We start from the raw sequence: 13,528 nt of genomic DNA on the forward strand, positions 1-13,528 counted from the left end.
GCGAGCAGACGTTTTGGCATCTTTTGGGTGTCGCGCCACGAATAGGCAGCAAGGGGCAGCAAACTAGCAAGTCTAGGCGCGCTGCGGACGTGAGGAAGACTATGGCAGAGTTAGGCGGTCAGGGGGAAGCGAAAGGCTCCTCGTGCATGCGGTGATGAAGATTAGGTGGTGAGGGGATGAGTAGGCATTTTGTGGCGCGAGGGTCCACGCCCGCAGCACTTTGCCACCCCTTGTGGTGTCCGTTCAATGCCTCTCCGGGAAAACGGCCCCTAAACTCCGATAAGGGAAAAAAGTCCCAATCATAATAAGAGTGAGCGAGAATTTGGCGTCCAATTCAGGTATACGAGCCCTTCGTCTGCCTAGTCGACCGATGGCAATCTATATGAATGGACAATTGTCCACGATTTACCTAACTTCCCTTGCAACCAATAAAATTCCCATTATGACGATTAAATCCAGTAGAATTTATGTGATGGTTACTATTGCTTTTTCAGCAGTGTATGCATTCCTAAATGCTAAAATGTAGTTAATTTTGCAATTTTGTGGAGTTTGTTTGAATATGGGTTAAATTCTGCAGTCCCAAAATCGCTGCAGGGACTGATTTATTAATGCTGCAATGGGTGCTGGATTTCATTGTCATGAATCGATTATAAAATGTGTATGAAACTAACGATACAGTACAGTTTTGTTTCATTATCTAATTACTTATGAATAACTACATAATTATTATTTTAGTCTCCTCCCATTCCTTTGATTCACATTCCACTGTTAAGTTTACTCACAGTGACTAAGTCAAAATCTATGTCTGTCTTTACTCACCAGTTGTGGCGTGTCTTGCAGCAGCGGTAGAAGTGTAGCCTCCAATATGGCGGCCTGCTCTGAGCTGAGCCCTCGCCACAGAGACAACAGAAGAATCAGCAGGTGACTGGCACTCCGCAAGCGTGCAAAAGCCTGAATCAGACACTCCCTGTTGTCGTCTGCTGCATCTGCTAATGCTATAACCTAACAGAAAGAGAGAGAGAGACAGGGTCAACTGAGTATGATGCCTTGAATAGGCCAAGCGCCGATTTTATTAGTGATGTGAACTCGCAAAGCCAGATGTAAATGTGTTAACTTGTGACCTGCAGATATCTCATTGAAACCCCTTTGGAATTTGCCCATTAGTGGTGTGAACTCGCATAGCCAGATGTGCATATGTTGCCTTGTGACCTGCTGATATCTCTTGAAAGCCCTTTGAAAATTAACCATGTTTATACTATAGCAACCATAGTCTAAGTATGGTATTTGCAGTAGAACCACAGTATCCACAAATTTACCATTGTCTCGCTATAGTAACCATACTCCAATTATGCTATTTGTAATGAAACCACAGTAACCACAAATTTACCATATTATTACCATAACAAACAGCTCATAATAGATATTTTTTTCAAAGAAATGATCAAAAGTATGCTTAATGATTATACAGGCTGATAACTAAATGCTTTACTCCATTTTTATATAACTTTGGAATTGAAACTGGGATTTTTTAAGAATCAAAATCAATAAGCAGAATCGGAATTTGATGTTGTCGCTAACTGAGAACCAAAGAATTAACAACCCATTGCAAACCCGTTTTACCCATAATGGTCCTCGAGGGTGACTCCCGTGAGTTTAGTGATTATGCTTTGTCGCTGGTGGGCTCTCCCTTCACGGTGGGGGAGACAGAGGAGGGGGGCAGTGAGAGTCAGGCTCCGCTGGCCAAGGAGCTGGGCCTGTCTTGGATGCCTACATGCCATACGCTGAGGGTGGTGAGCCTTGTGTTTATGGCAGCTGCCTCACCAGAGCCCGCTCACAACATGGCTGCCTTACCAGAGCCTTCAGTACCAAGTCCGGTGGTCCAGGAGGTGCCTGTTCTGAGGGTTCCGGAGGTCCTGCTCATGGACTCCGCTCTGCTGGTGATGGCTACGGCCCTGTTGTGCATTTGCGCTGTGCACTTCCCGTCTGCTCCTGAAGACAAGATGTCTGTCCCAGAACTCTTTGACCCAGCCAACATTTCCGCCCTGAGCTTTCCTGTGCACTGGCCTTTGACACCACTGGCTCCATCCTAGCTCCCTGCTCTGCTGGCTCCACCCTGGATTCCAGCCCTGCCTGCTCCACCCTGGCTTCCAGTCCTGCAGTCTCTGCCCTGGTGCTTTATAGTTCCGCCACTCCAAGGGCTTGGCCCTCCGTACCGCCCCATTCTACCTCCACCTTCCTCATGGACTTTTGTGTTCTTTTGTGAGAGTCTGGAAGCCATTCTTAAGGGGGGCTCTGTCATGATCTGGTCTATGTTCCTCCTGTTATTTTGGACTTTTCAGTTACTTGCTGTTTGTGACATGTGCTTATAGTCCTTTGTAGGTTTTCTGTTATTTAGTTTCCCCCAGTAGTGTCTTGTTACCTTGTTATTTTCCAGTGTATATAAGCCTTTATGTTTCAGTTGTTTGTTGTCAGTCATTGTTATATGTTTCATTCTTTTTTTTATTCTTCAGTTATTTGTTACTTTGTTTTATTTCATGAAATGTCTTCTGCTGCATGTGGATCCGCTTCCCTGCCTGGTTTGTGCCCTAGTGTTACAAAATGTATCGAATTAATTTTTAATGATATTATATTGCTGTAGCATTGTTAATGTGACAGTATTGCTAAGGGCTGTGTTCGAAAACGGTGTCAATCCAGCCAGAAAAGCAAATAGGTAAGCATTCTTTTAACCATTAGATATGCAATGTCATGGAATATATAACAACAGGCGCAATTTAAAGTGTATGCATTCTAATGTGCACTTGAATTTTGTTTGTGTATGTTATACGCAGGGATTGATCAGTGGATGATGATGGTGTGTGATTTGGTGTGTCAAGATGAGGATGGATACTTTGAGTTTACAATGTCAGTCAGAATAATCTCATCAACCTCAACCAGAAGATGACCAATATAGTTAAGAACTAAACTGAAGAAAGTTATTTCTATTGTGACCTTAATAATGTACCTTTCATGTTCTCAGTGTGTATGTGCAGGTGGGTGTGTTCATACAGAAACATTTTTATCAAAGTTTCTGTCATAAATTATCCCACCAGATTAGCTTTTGGAACAAAAACAAACAGGTCTATGCCACAGACTGCATTTTAGAACAGAGCGCAATTATTTGTTGTACCACTTTTGCCCCTTTCAACTGTGACCAAAAAAAAGTATTGAAGTAATTAATTGGGCTTGTTGTTTGTTGTATTATGGTACAACTAATTTTATTATTCATTTGAATGTGAAATTTTGTTCTTTGATATATAGGTATTTTTTCTTAATTTAATTTAGAAGTTAACAGAGACTTCTTAGCTCACATACTGCACAAGCATGTATTTTTGTAACCACATTTATTTTTTAAATAAACTTGAATACACTCTGTCATTATTTTACTGGTCTTTTATACATTTACGGTTGTAATTTACAGTTACAACCGGCCCTTTGAGAGCAACCATAATACTGATGTTGCGCAGGATGAAATTGAGTTTGACACCCCTGCTTTAGGCAAGGCAAGGCAAGGCAGGGCAAGTTTATTTATATAGCACATTTCATACACAAGGGCAATTCAAAGTGCTTTACATAAAATGATTGACAGAGAGAAATAAGACATATCTTTAAAATGCAAATGATTTAAGATCACAAATACTTTAGATTTTAAGAGACAATAAAACAGCAATAAAACTGATTAAAATGTGAGTGTATATATATAAAAAGAATAAGAGCAAAAGAAAAAGAAAATAGAAATAGAAGTGCAGTTGATGTAAACCAGTACAGTGCTCAGGTTGTAAATGCACAGCTAAACATGTGTGTTTTTAATTAGTATTGCACACATCAATGTGCCAATAATAAAACGAGTTGACATAAAATAAATATACTTTTGATATTTAAAGAAGTTGTTCAGGTTCAGAATTCAAATTTACTGACAATTTACTAACCCCCAGGTCATCCAAGAGGTCTGTGACATCATTTCGAAAAGAAATGACAGTTTATGAGGAAAACATTCGAGCAATTCCATGAAAATGTCAACCTTACCATGAAAAAATAAAGTTTCTACTAAAAGAACAAAATCATTTTTAATTAGTCCATTTAGGCCTGCTTTATATTGTATTAATGTACTTCAATAAAAATTTTAAGAAAATTGCCTTGATTTCCAACCCACATCAGGTATACAACAATGCCAAAATTACATTTTCCACCAACCATTTTTCATGCTTTCTGAAGAGGGATCAAATGCTCCCTTTTTGTACTTTATGTTTAAAAAAGGCATTTTGCAGAAAGATGAAGGCATGTCTGAAAAATTAATACACTCACTCTGTCTTACTATTGCTGCCTTGTGAATTTATAATGGCTATAATTAGGATGTCACAACGCCTCACTGCTGTGTCACGTCCATAACGTTTTAAAGTTTAAGTTTATGTCATATAATAATTACAAATACAAATAACTTGAAACTTAATATACAAAGCCAAATATGTATGTTGATGATTTTAAACAACAATTCATCTCACTTATTTGCTCTGAACAACCATAATAATTCGTTACGGGCCTGACAGTTTTAAGCACGTAATATTGAATCATGTATCACAGACGCAGATGACATGTTGTGATCTGTTTTAAATATCATAATATTTGTATAAATTATTTTGTCCTATAACATTTTATAAATTACTAACACTATTAATTAATAACAAATTATGAGAACGTCGATATCATAGGGATATACAGATCGCCACACTGTTATTGTGCTTGCAGCATTCGAATAGCGTTCATCTGATTGTTTACGTCCTACCTTAAAAGGCAAGCCTCTCGTGCTTGATGCATTTTCCCTCGCTTTCGTTCCCGTGCGCGCCCCCTGTCGTTAAGAGCAGCAATTTCTGATGTGATACAAGATCTCCAGCTTTTGGATAGAATCTACTTTTTATTCACACTAATTTGTAAGTAATTTTAATCACACTTGTAAACTGTGTTCGAGAAAATTGGATCAATCCATCAACTGGATCAATTGGATCTTAATACTTCGGTATTTGGCAAAATAAAATAATTTTGAGCTCATTTTGATGTCCTGAGAGACAATCTCGCGTCTCAGACTCATTTGCATGTGGGAAGACCTGCTCAGTCACTGAACGCGATATCCGCGCTCCAAACGCGCCACATGCGCATCTTTAAAAGTACACAGAAAGCGAGCATATCTGCGCTCCAAACGCGCCACATGCGCATCGTTAAAAGTACACAGAAAGCGAGCATATTCGCGCTCTAAACGCGCCCCATGCGCATCTTTAAAAAGGCGAGCATATTCGCGCACCTCTATAGCAGATCCTTGAAAGTACAATGAACGCGAGATTATCCGCGCAAACGCCGCCACTCCATCACGGTCTCCTTGAACGCAGACGCTGGTTACACATTAATAGTATGTGAAACCATATACAGTAATTTGCAGTGTGGCTGTTTTGTATGAAGTTGATGAATTTTGCAGCCGAATCTACTGATATGTCGGAGGACAATATCCGATATCCATTTGAAGTCTCTGATTGTGGTTGTAAAGCATTTGTTCATGATTTTCCATAGTCGGGTAAGTGCCGGTTTCAGAGCTGTCACGGCCGTAACGGAGATATGTCACGGGCGTAACATTGTTTTTTCCTTATGAATGCAAACACATTTATTAAAACAAAATCAATATTTCATGTTATATAAAGAGCCATCCCTTCTCCATTTGTTGCGTGTTATTGCTTTTGGTTTGTGCATTTTAATTCACAGAATTTCAACAAAGCTTCCTGTCTCCCAAAAACGTGTGTCTTTTTTTGTCACGTCCATAACGCATTATTTTTTCCTATTTTTAAACAGAAAACTCGTGCATATACTGATTTTTTTCTGATGTCTGCACTCTGTTATTAGGGCTGTAGAAAAATATAAACAGATGGTTCAATATATTGGTAACAAATTAAATTTCTGGGAATTTAAACTTCAAGTTTTGACTGCAATTGTCACATCCATAACGCTGGAATTACCCATTCCAGGATGTTTCTCCATATAATGGACTTCAACAGGGATCAATGGGTTTAAGGTCCAATTTCATTGTCATCGCAGCTTCAAAAGTCCTTGTAAGCATAGACTTCTACGAGTTAAATAAAATCTTACATGAGTGCATAGGCTTGTGAAAATGGGGAACGTGTCATATCTGCGAGTGTGGTGGTTTTTCTAGACATATAATTGACTTTTCTTATATTCTAAATATATTACTGAGTTTTCTTATATAAAATAGTTTTCTTATATAAAATAATACATTTAAAGGTAGTTATAGAGTTCATGTACTTTTATGATATTAACAAGGGCTATGGGCCTTATGTATGAGTTTGAACACCTGAACACCTGCGTACACCAAATATCTTATCACACTAAGACAGGAACTGTCACGAATTACGTGGCTGAAGAACCCAAGCGCAGGCAGCGGGGATGAAGGGGTTAACAGATTTTATTAAAACACTAAACAGAAACAAAACACCCACGAGGGGGTAACGAAGACAAAAACAATAACAATAACAAAAGGCTTCTCAAAAGGATAAAGAAAAACTTCCCGCTATGGGGCAAAACAGAAACTAAAGCAAAACTAACAAACTCATGTTCAGGGACAAAAGCAAGGATGAGGCAAGACAAGGACGCATGAACACGAGGTAACAAAGCACATGAACGCACATACAAACAATCCACGAGCACAGGACAAAGAAACATGAGGGCATTAAATAGGGAAGACAAACGAAGGATAACGACACAGGGCAGGTGAGGGTAATCAGACACGGCCGGGAAACAATACAGGAAATGATAGGGGCGGGGCCAATGACGAGACACTGGAGAGAACGCATATTATTGTCAAAAGGACAATAATATGTTTCTCTCCACACATAACCAAAGGCTTTGTCATGACTAATAGAGGCAGAGCCATGACAGAAGCCCCCCCCCCTTTAATGAGCACCACCAGGTGCTCACCAAGGGGTAGACTAACGGGACAAGACAGACTGAGACAGTGACCAAAACAGACAAAACATGGAAAGCAAAATCAGGGGCAGACAAGCAAGAATAACCAAGGGACTGGGGTGTGACAACAAAAACAACAAACATGGGAGGGGGGGTGGGGTGGGGGAACAAAAGAGTCCATATGAGGAAGTCCAAAGGGGTTGGGACAGGGTGGGACAGTCTTAATCCCCGGCAGCGTTCGAGGGCGCGGAGTCCTGTGGGATTTAGGGGAGGGAAGTCCTGGGGGGGACCGCCGACTTGAGCGTCGGCGGGACAAGGCTGGGACCCGGCTGGAAGGCCGGCTGGACAGGGCTTGACGCCGGCTGGAAGGCTGGCTGGACAGGGCTTGACGCCGGCTGGAAGGCCGGCTGGACAGGGCTTGACGCCGGCTGGAGGGCCGGCTGGATCACCGTTGTTTTTTTTTCTTGGCTGGACAGGGCTTGACGCCGGCTGGAAGGCCGGCTGGATCACCGGCTGGGACGCCGGCTGGACCACCGGACTGGACGCCGGCTGGATCACCGGACTGGACGCCGGCTTGACCACCGGACGGGATGCCGGCTGCACCGGACTGGACACAGGACTAGACACAGGACTGGACACCGGCTGCACCGGACTGGACGCCGGCTGCACCAGACGGGAGGCCGGCTGTGCTGGACTGGGCGCTGACTGCACCGGACGGGAAGCTTGTGACTGGGCAGGGTTCAGCCTCCCCCTCCTCGGCTTCTTCTTCCTGGACCGGCCCACTGGAAGCGTGGCCGGCTGTAGGGAATCGACAGGGGGTGTGGCTAGCTCCGTGCAGGAGGAGTCGGACGGGGAGTCCCACGACTCCCTGCGTCCCCGCCTGCCACGGAGGTTCACTGGCGGTGGAGATGGATCGGCGGAGCTGGAGGTGGGTGGAACGACAGAGCTTGAGGATGGAGGAGCTGAGTCCCCCAAGGTCATGGTGGCCAGGACGAGGTCTTCCGGAACGGTAGCCAGCGGAGAAGATACCCAGGATGGCGTAGTGGGCCATGGTTCGTCCCGGTTGACCACATACTTGAGCATGTCACCAAAGTAAAGGGGACTCAGCATCCTCATCTCGCTGGGCTTGAGAGGTTCGGTGAGACAGCCGTTAAAAATTACGGTAAGTTCCTTCTCACCGAACCCAGTCTCTGCCGCTGCATCCAGGAAGGTGCGGGAAAACTCCCGTACCCCCCAATCCCCTTGGCGAAGTCCGGCCAGTAAACGGGTCTGGCGGGCTCGCAGGGAACCATCCATACCTGCTGGGTTCAAAGATGGCTCGTGGATTCTTTCACGAATTGCGTGGCTGAAGAACCCAAGCGCAGGCAGCGGGGATGAAGGGGTTAACAGATTTTATTAAAACACTAAACAGAAACAAAACACCCACGAGGGGGTAACGAAGACAAAAACAATAACAAAAGGCTTCTCAAAAGGATAAAGAAAAACTTCCCGCTATGGGGCAAAACAGAAACTAAAGCAAAACTAACAAACTCACGTTCAGGGACAAAAGCAAGGATGAGGTAAGACAAGGACGCATGAACACGAGGTAACAAAGCACATGAACGCACATACAAACAATCCACGAGCACAGGACAAAGAAACATGAGGGCATTAAATAGGGAAGACAAACAAAGGATAACGACACAGGGCAGGTGAGGGTAATCAGACACGGCCGGGAAACAATACAGGAAACGAGAGGGGCGGGGCCAATGACGAGACACTGGAGAGAACGCATATTATTGTCAAAAGGACAATAATATGTTTCTTTCCACACATAATCAAAGGCTTTGTCATGGCTCTGCCACATGACCAAGAAAAACATGACTAATAGAGGCAGAGCCATGACAAGGAACTGCACATACACCACACACACTTTTGTTGAGAAGTTTAATTAAAAACGCTGGGTTGCTTATTCTTACGCTAAACAATGAGCTCATTTTTAATAAAACCACACACTTTTTGTAGAGGAGTTTAACTTATCGCAGACAGCCAAGGACTCTGGGGTGCTCATTATCACTAAACCATGAGTTCATTTTTTAAAACCAATGTTGAATCATGTATCGTCCGAAAAGCCCCCGGAATGGTGTCAAGATAAAGAGCACATGATATACGTATGTGTTGATTGAGAGGCGCTCCCTACGATTAAATCATAATATGGTAGGCCGGAAATATAACTGTAACCTGAAATGTAACTGTAGCGAGTGATAAGGGGATGGACTAATAAAAATAAGTGATGTCATGTAAAACCTGGTTGGTAGAAGATGATGTCAGGTAAAACATGATTGGTTTGAACTGTGATAACAACTTGAGAACAATGTATAAAAGATGGAGTCAGACATGTATTCGTTGGACATCATTGGACATCATCAGATGAACTCTGTATGTCTCTCTTTGATTGCTTGAGCAAATAAAGATTGAAAACTCTTGAAACCTGGCTCTCTGGTCTTCGTGAATTCTTTCTACATTGGCTGATCGACTTTTCGCCTCGCCACGACACGAGCAGCATCAGATCTGAGCAGCAGCTCTTAAAGGGGCCACATTCCTAAACCTGCTGTTGTGACTCCTGTCACTAATGTTAATCAAATAACAAAAGAAAAGAAGAATTCAATGTGTTTTTGTAACCTGAGGTCTATATAAAGCGCACGACGAAGGAGTAGAGTAAAACGAGGTACTTTAATAAATCTAAAAGCGAAATGACAGGAGACCACAACATTAGCAACATCAAACTGAGGAGAACACAGGGTTTAAAAAACAGGTGCGAGACTATTTAACAAATACAGTAACAAATGAGGGAACACAGGCAAATGGGAACACAGAACAAAACCGAACATAACTGGTGTTGACAGGTTAGGCTGTCAATACCACGAGGCCAACTGACAGGGACAGAGCCAGTGGAAGAGAAGCCCATGATTTGAGATGGACAGACAGAGAGCCAGGGTGACACAGAGGTTCTGGAGGGCCAAGGCGGAGCAGACAGCTCAGGCGACTGAGGCAGAGGCGGGATCCAGAAAATGGTGGCGGAGCCCGAGCGACAGAGGAAAAAGGTGGAGCCAAAGGGAGGGAGGAGTCCCACCGAGCCAGAGGGACGGAGGGATGAGTTGAAGCCAGACGAGTGAAGTCCCGAGGTGGGGGCAGGTGGACAATTGACCAAGGTGAACCCGGAGGAACGAGGTAGCCTGGTGGAGCTGGTGGGATGATGAGCCACAATGTAGACGAAGGAGCCACGAGCCAATGTGGAGTCGATGGGTTGAAGGGCAGAGGAGGAGTCCGGGTTGAAGGGCAGAGGAGGAGTCCGGGTCTTGGAGGTTGGAGGCGGAGACAGGGATGCTCCAATCCCTGGTCCATCGTTGAGCTCCAGCTCCACGGCTCAGGCTCGGGCTCTCTGTCTGCGGTGGGCTCGGGCAGACGCTCTGTGCAGCGGGGTAATGGCTGGCTGGGCTCTGGGTTGGGAGTGGGGCTGGGGATGTCCTCAGAGAGGCAGATAAGGACATACTTATAATAGGCGGCTGCGTATATAAAAAACCACCTAACCCTAAATAAATTCTAACAAAAGGTTTCTCAGCTGTTTTTTGTAGTATTAGGTGTCCTTAATAACATACTAAAAGTTTACCAAAGTTTGACCACTAGAAATGTATAATTTTCAAGGCGTCCAAGATGGGCAGGAAGCCCTTAAAATATCCTAACTCCTTCATTATTTGACCTAGCCAAGTAATCTTGGTGTCTAACCCTATGTTGTCAGGGTCTATGAATCCATTGGACTTGTCTAAATTGCACTGACATGATTACAAACTTATGGAATACATGCTTTTGTGAGATTACTGTAAGGTTTTATCTTTGTTTAGGGTGAACCAGAGATGTAAACGATTTAGCCTATGTCATGTAACTCCTACTCAGTACGTGTTTTTGGACACATTTTTTGCTTAAACACAGACTTGACATTCAATGTAAAAGTTATTGCACCCAAAAGTAACTTAAATTGGAGTTGTATAACTTTGATCATAAACAACTCTGAATTAGCCCGAACAGAGGCCTGTGTATGGACCCTCTAAAATGGTCACTCTTTTAAATTTGAATAAGGTAATACATATTTAATGCATCCTCTATATACAGTATGTTGTTAGTATAAAGGTGGCATTATACTAAACCCAACAAAACTAAATTCACAATTTTCAGCAATTCAGAAGATGGTGGAAGAGAATACTGACATTTGATATTGCTTGCCTCATTGAAATGTTGTTGGCAGCACAGTGTATACCATTTTGCTCAAACAAAATTCATCCTTGACTACTTAAACCTCCCATCCCCCCACCCTGATTTCTAACACATGAAAAAGGCAAACAATGTAAGTGTGTTAAGAGAGGATGACACTGTTGAATTAGCTTGAGGAAAAAGTACACTCTAATGCAATTTTGACCATGAGTCGTGTTGTTGTAAACCAAGAAACTTGCCCTATTTGCTGTAAAAACTTAAGAGATGGCTCTGATATGGTTGAAATTCATCAGAAGGGAGCTGATGGAATAAACAATGCAAGTGTACAAAGAGGCGATGACGTACACAACCAGGTGATTGAGACATCTGTCCACCAGCAAATGTCCATGAAAATCTCTTTGCACTGACTTTCCAGTCATCATGTGCTGGACGGCATTTGATCCATAGACAACTTCCATAATGTTCCTCAGTCCTGTTCCTTCCATCAGTGTGCCTATTGCACCAAGTAGGTTCATAAAAGTATGAAAACATCCAAGCATTAAGACTATGCTTTTAAGGGGACTACTCTGTGGTGCATACATGATCATCTCTGCTGCTTTCCAGTACAGTGGCTGATCAAACGTAATAACGGGTGGAGCATTGTGTTTGATAGCCAGGTCACAAACAAAATCCAAGGTGGACAAAATACACGTTTTGTCTCCAGAGTACAGGTCAATCATTGGAAAGCAGCAGAGATGATCATGGATGCACCACAGAGTAGTCCCCTTAAAAGCATAGTCTTAATGCTTGGAGGTTTTCATACTTTTATGAACCTACTTGGTGCAATAGGCACACTGATGGAAGGCATCATTAGGCACCATTTGCTGGTGGACAGATGCACAACTGCCTGCCGAACACAACGGTGCAGTTGCAGGGCATATGGACTATGCATGCCTGCTTGTGGACCATGTCAAGTTGGGAATTGTGAGAATCACTATAATCAACCTCTATGGGAGGAAGAGTGTGACGACTAATGGTAAATCTAGTGAAGGTCACAGTTCAAAAAAGTATAAAAAATAAACCAGAATAAGAGGAAACATCTGAAGAAAATAGAAAAAGTTATGTATAAATAAGAATAGTATTAAAAAATCTATAAAAAACAAAAGGCAAAAAAAAGCATTATAAAAAATATATGAAAAAATAAAACAAAAAAATAAAAGGGGTTAGCGGAACTAAGCCTTCACGTGACAGCCCTGTTTTGACAAATTTTACAGTACCACACAGTTCTAATGAATTTATTCTTTATTGGAATCAAAAGAATGGTTATGAACCACAGAAATCACCAACACTAGGCAAAACGATATGAGAAAGGAGAAATATGCAATTACTTACATCTTCACATAAATATGCTTGTAACCAATTGCTTTAATATATAGTTGTACTTGTAATCACTTATCTATCATGCAAATATGCCAATGAGAATATTACATGGCCAAAACATGTATCAGGCACCAGTATTCCTGGTCTAGGAGGAATACAAAGGAGTAATGGTAATTTTAAGGACCTGACGGCCACCATTTTGAAAATGGGGCCTTTCTTGGAGTCAAACTTTGGTAAACTTTTAGTATGTTTTTAAGTACATCTGATACTACTGTAAACCACTGAGAAACCTTTTGTTAGATTTTGTTAGAATTTTTGGGGGGTCAAGTCATATTTGCAGCTGACTATAAGGGCACGACGAAGGAGTAGAGTAAAACGAGGTACTTTAATAAATCCACAAGCGAAATGACAGGAGACCACAACGTTAACATAAGCACAATAGTGGGCAATGAACTGAGGAGAACAAAGGGTTCAATACACGGGGAAACATAATCAGGTAGAACAGAAACAGGTGCAGGACTAATTAACAACTATGGAAACAAATGAGGGAACATAGAAGAAAACCAAAACAGAACTGTGACAGTTTTGTAGCTTTAATGATATTCTTTTTTATTTAATGTAGAATTTAGCGGTAAATACTCTAAAGTGATTAGAATTTTCAGTTTCTGTATATTTCCTACCTGTTAGATAGGTAGGAAGGGTACAGATATAAAAATTATAATGGGCTTGTAAAGATTGTTTAGTTGAAGTTCACTTAAATTGACAGTTTTTTAAAGCCTAATTAATGTTAAAATTGATAGCTCTCACTTATACTTCAATGTTGAATTGCTAAAATTAAGAACAAAATTTAGTAAAATAATAGTACTGATATCAGTGATAATGTACATGTTTTCATTCATAAAATTATGCAATTAAATACATT

General features: G+C 42.1%; 1 protein-coding gene across 1 annotated transcript in view; it reads right to left on the bottom strand.

The window, feature by feature from the left end:
* Positions 1 to 792: 792 nt before the first annotated feature.
* Positions 793 to 13,528, bottom strand: part of bbs9 (Bardet-Biedl syndrome 9) — a 187,495-nt gene continuing 174,759 nt past the window's right edge. The window contains exon 17 of the mRNA XM_057339762.1: positions 793 to 1,002. Within this exon, the coding sequence (XP_057195745.1) occupies positions 793 to 1,002 (210 nt within the window). The remainder of the gene's footprint in view (positions 1,003 to 13,528) is intronic.

Source organism: Triplophysa rosa, linkage group LG8 (assembly GCF_024868665.1).
Source record: "Triplophysa rosa linkage group LG8, Trosa_1v2, whole genome shotgun sequence".
Classification (NCBI taxonomy): domain Eukaryota; kingdom Metazoa; phylum Chordata; class Actinopteri; order Cypriniformes; family Nemacheilidae; genus Triplophysa; species Triplophysa rosa.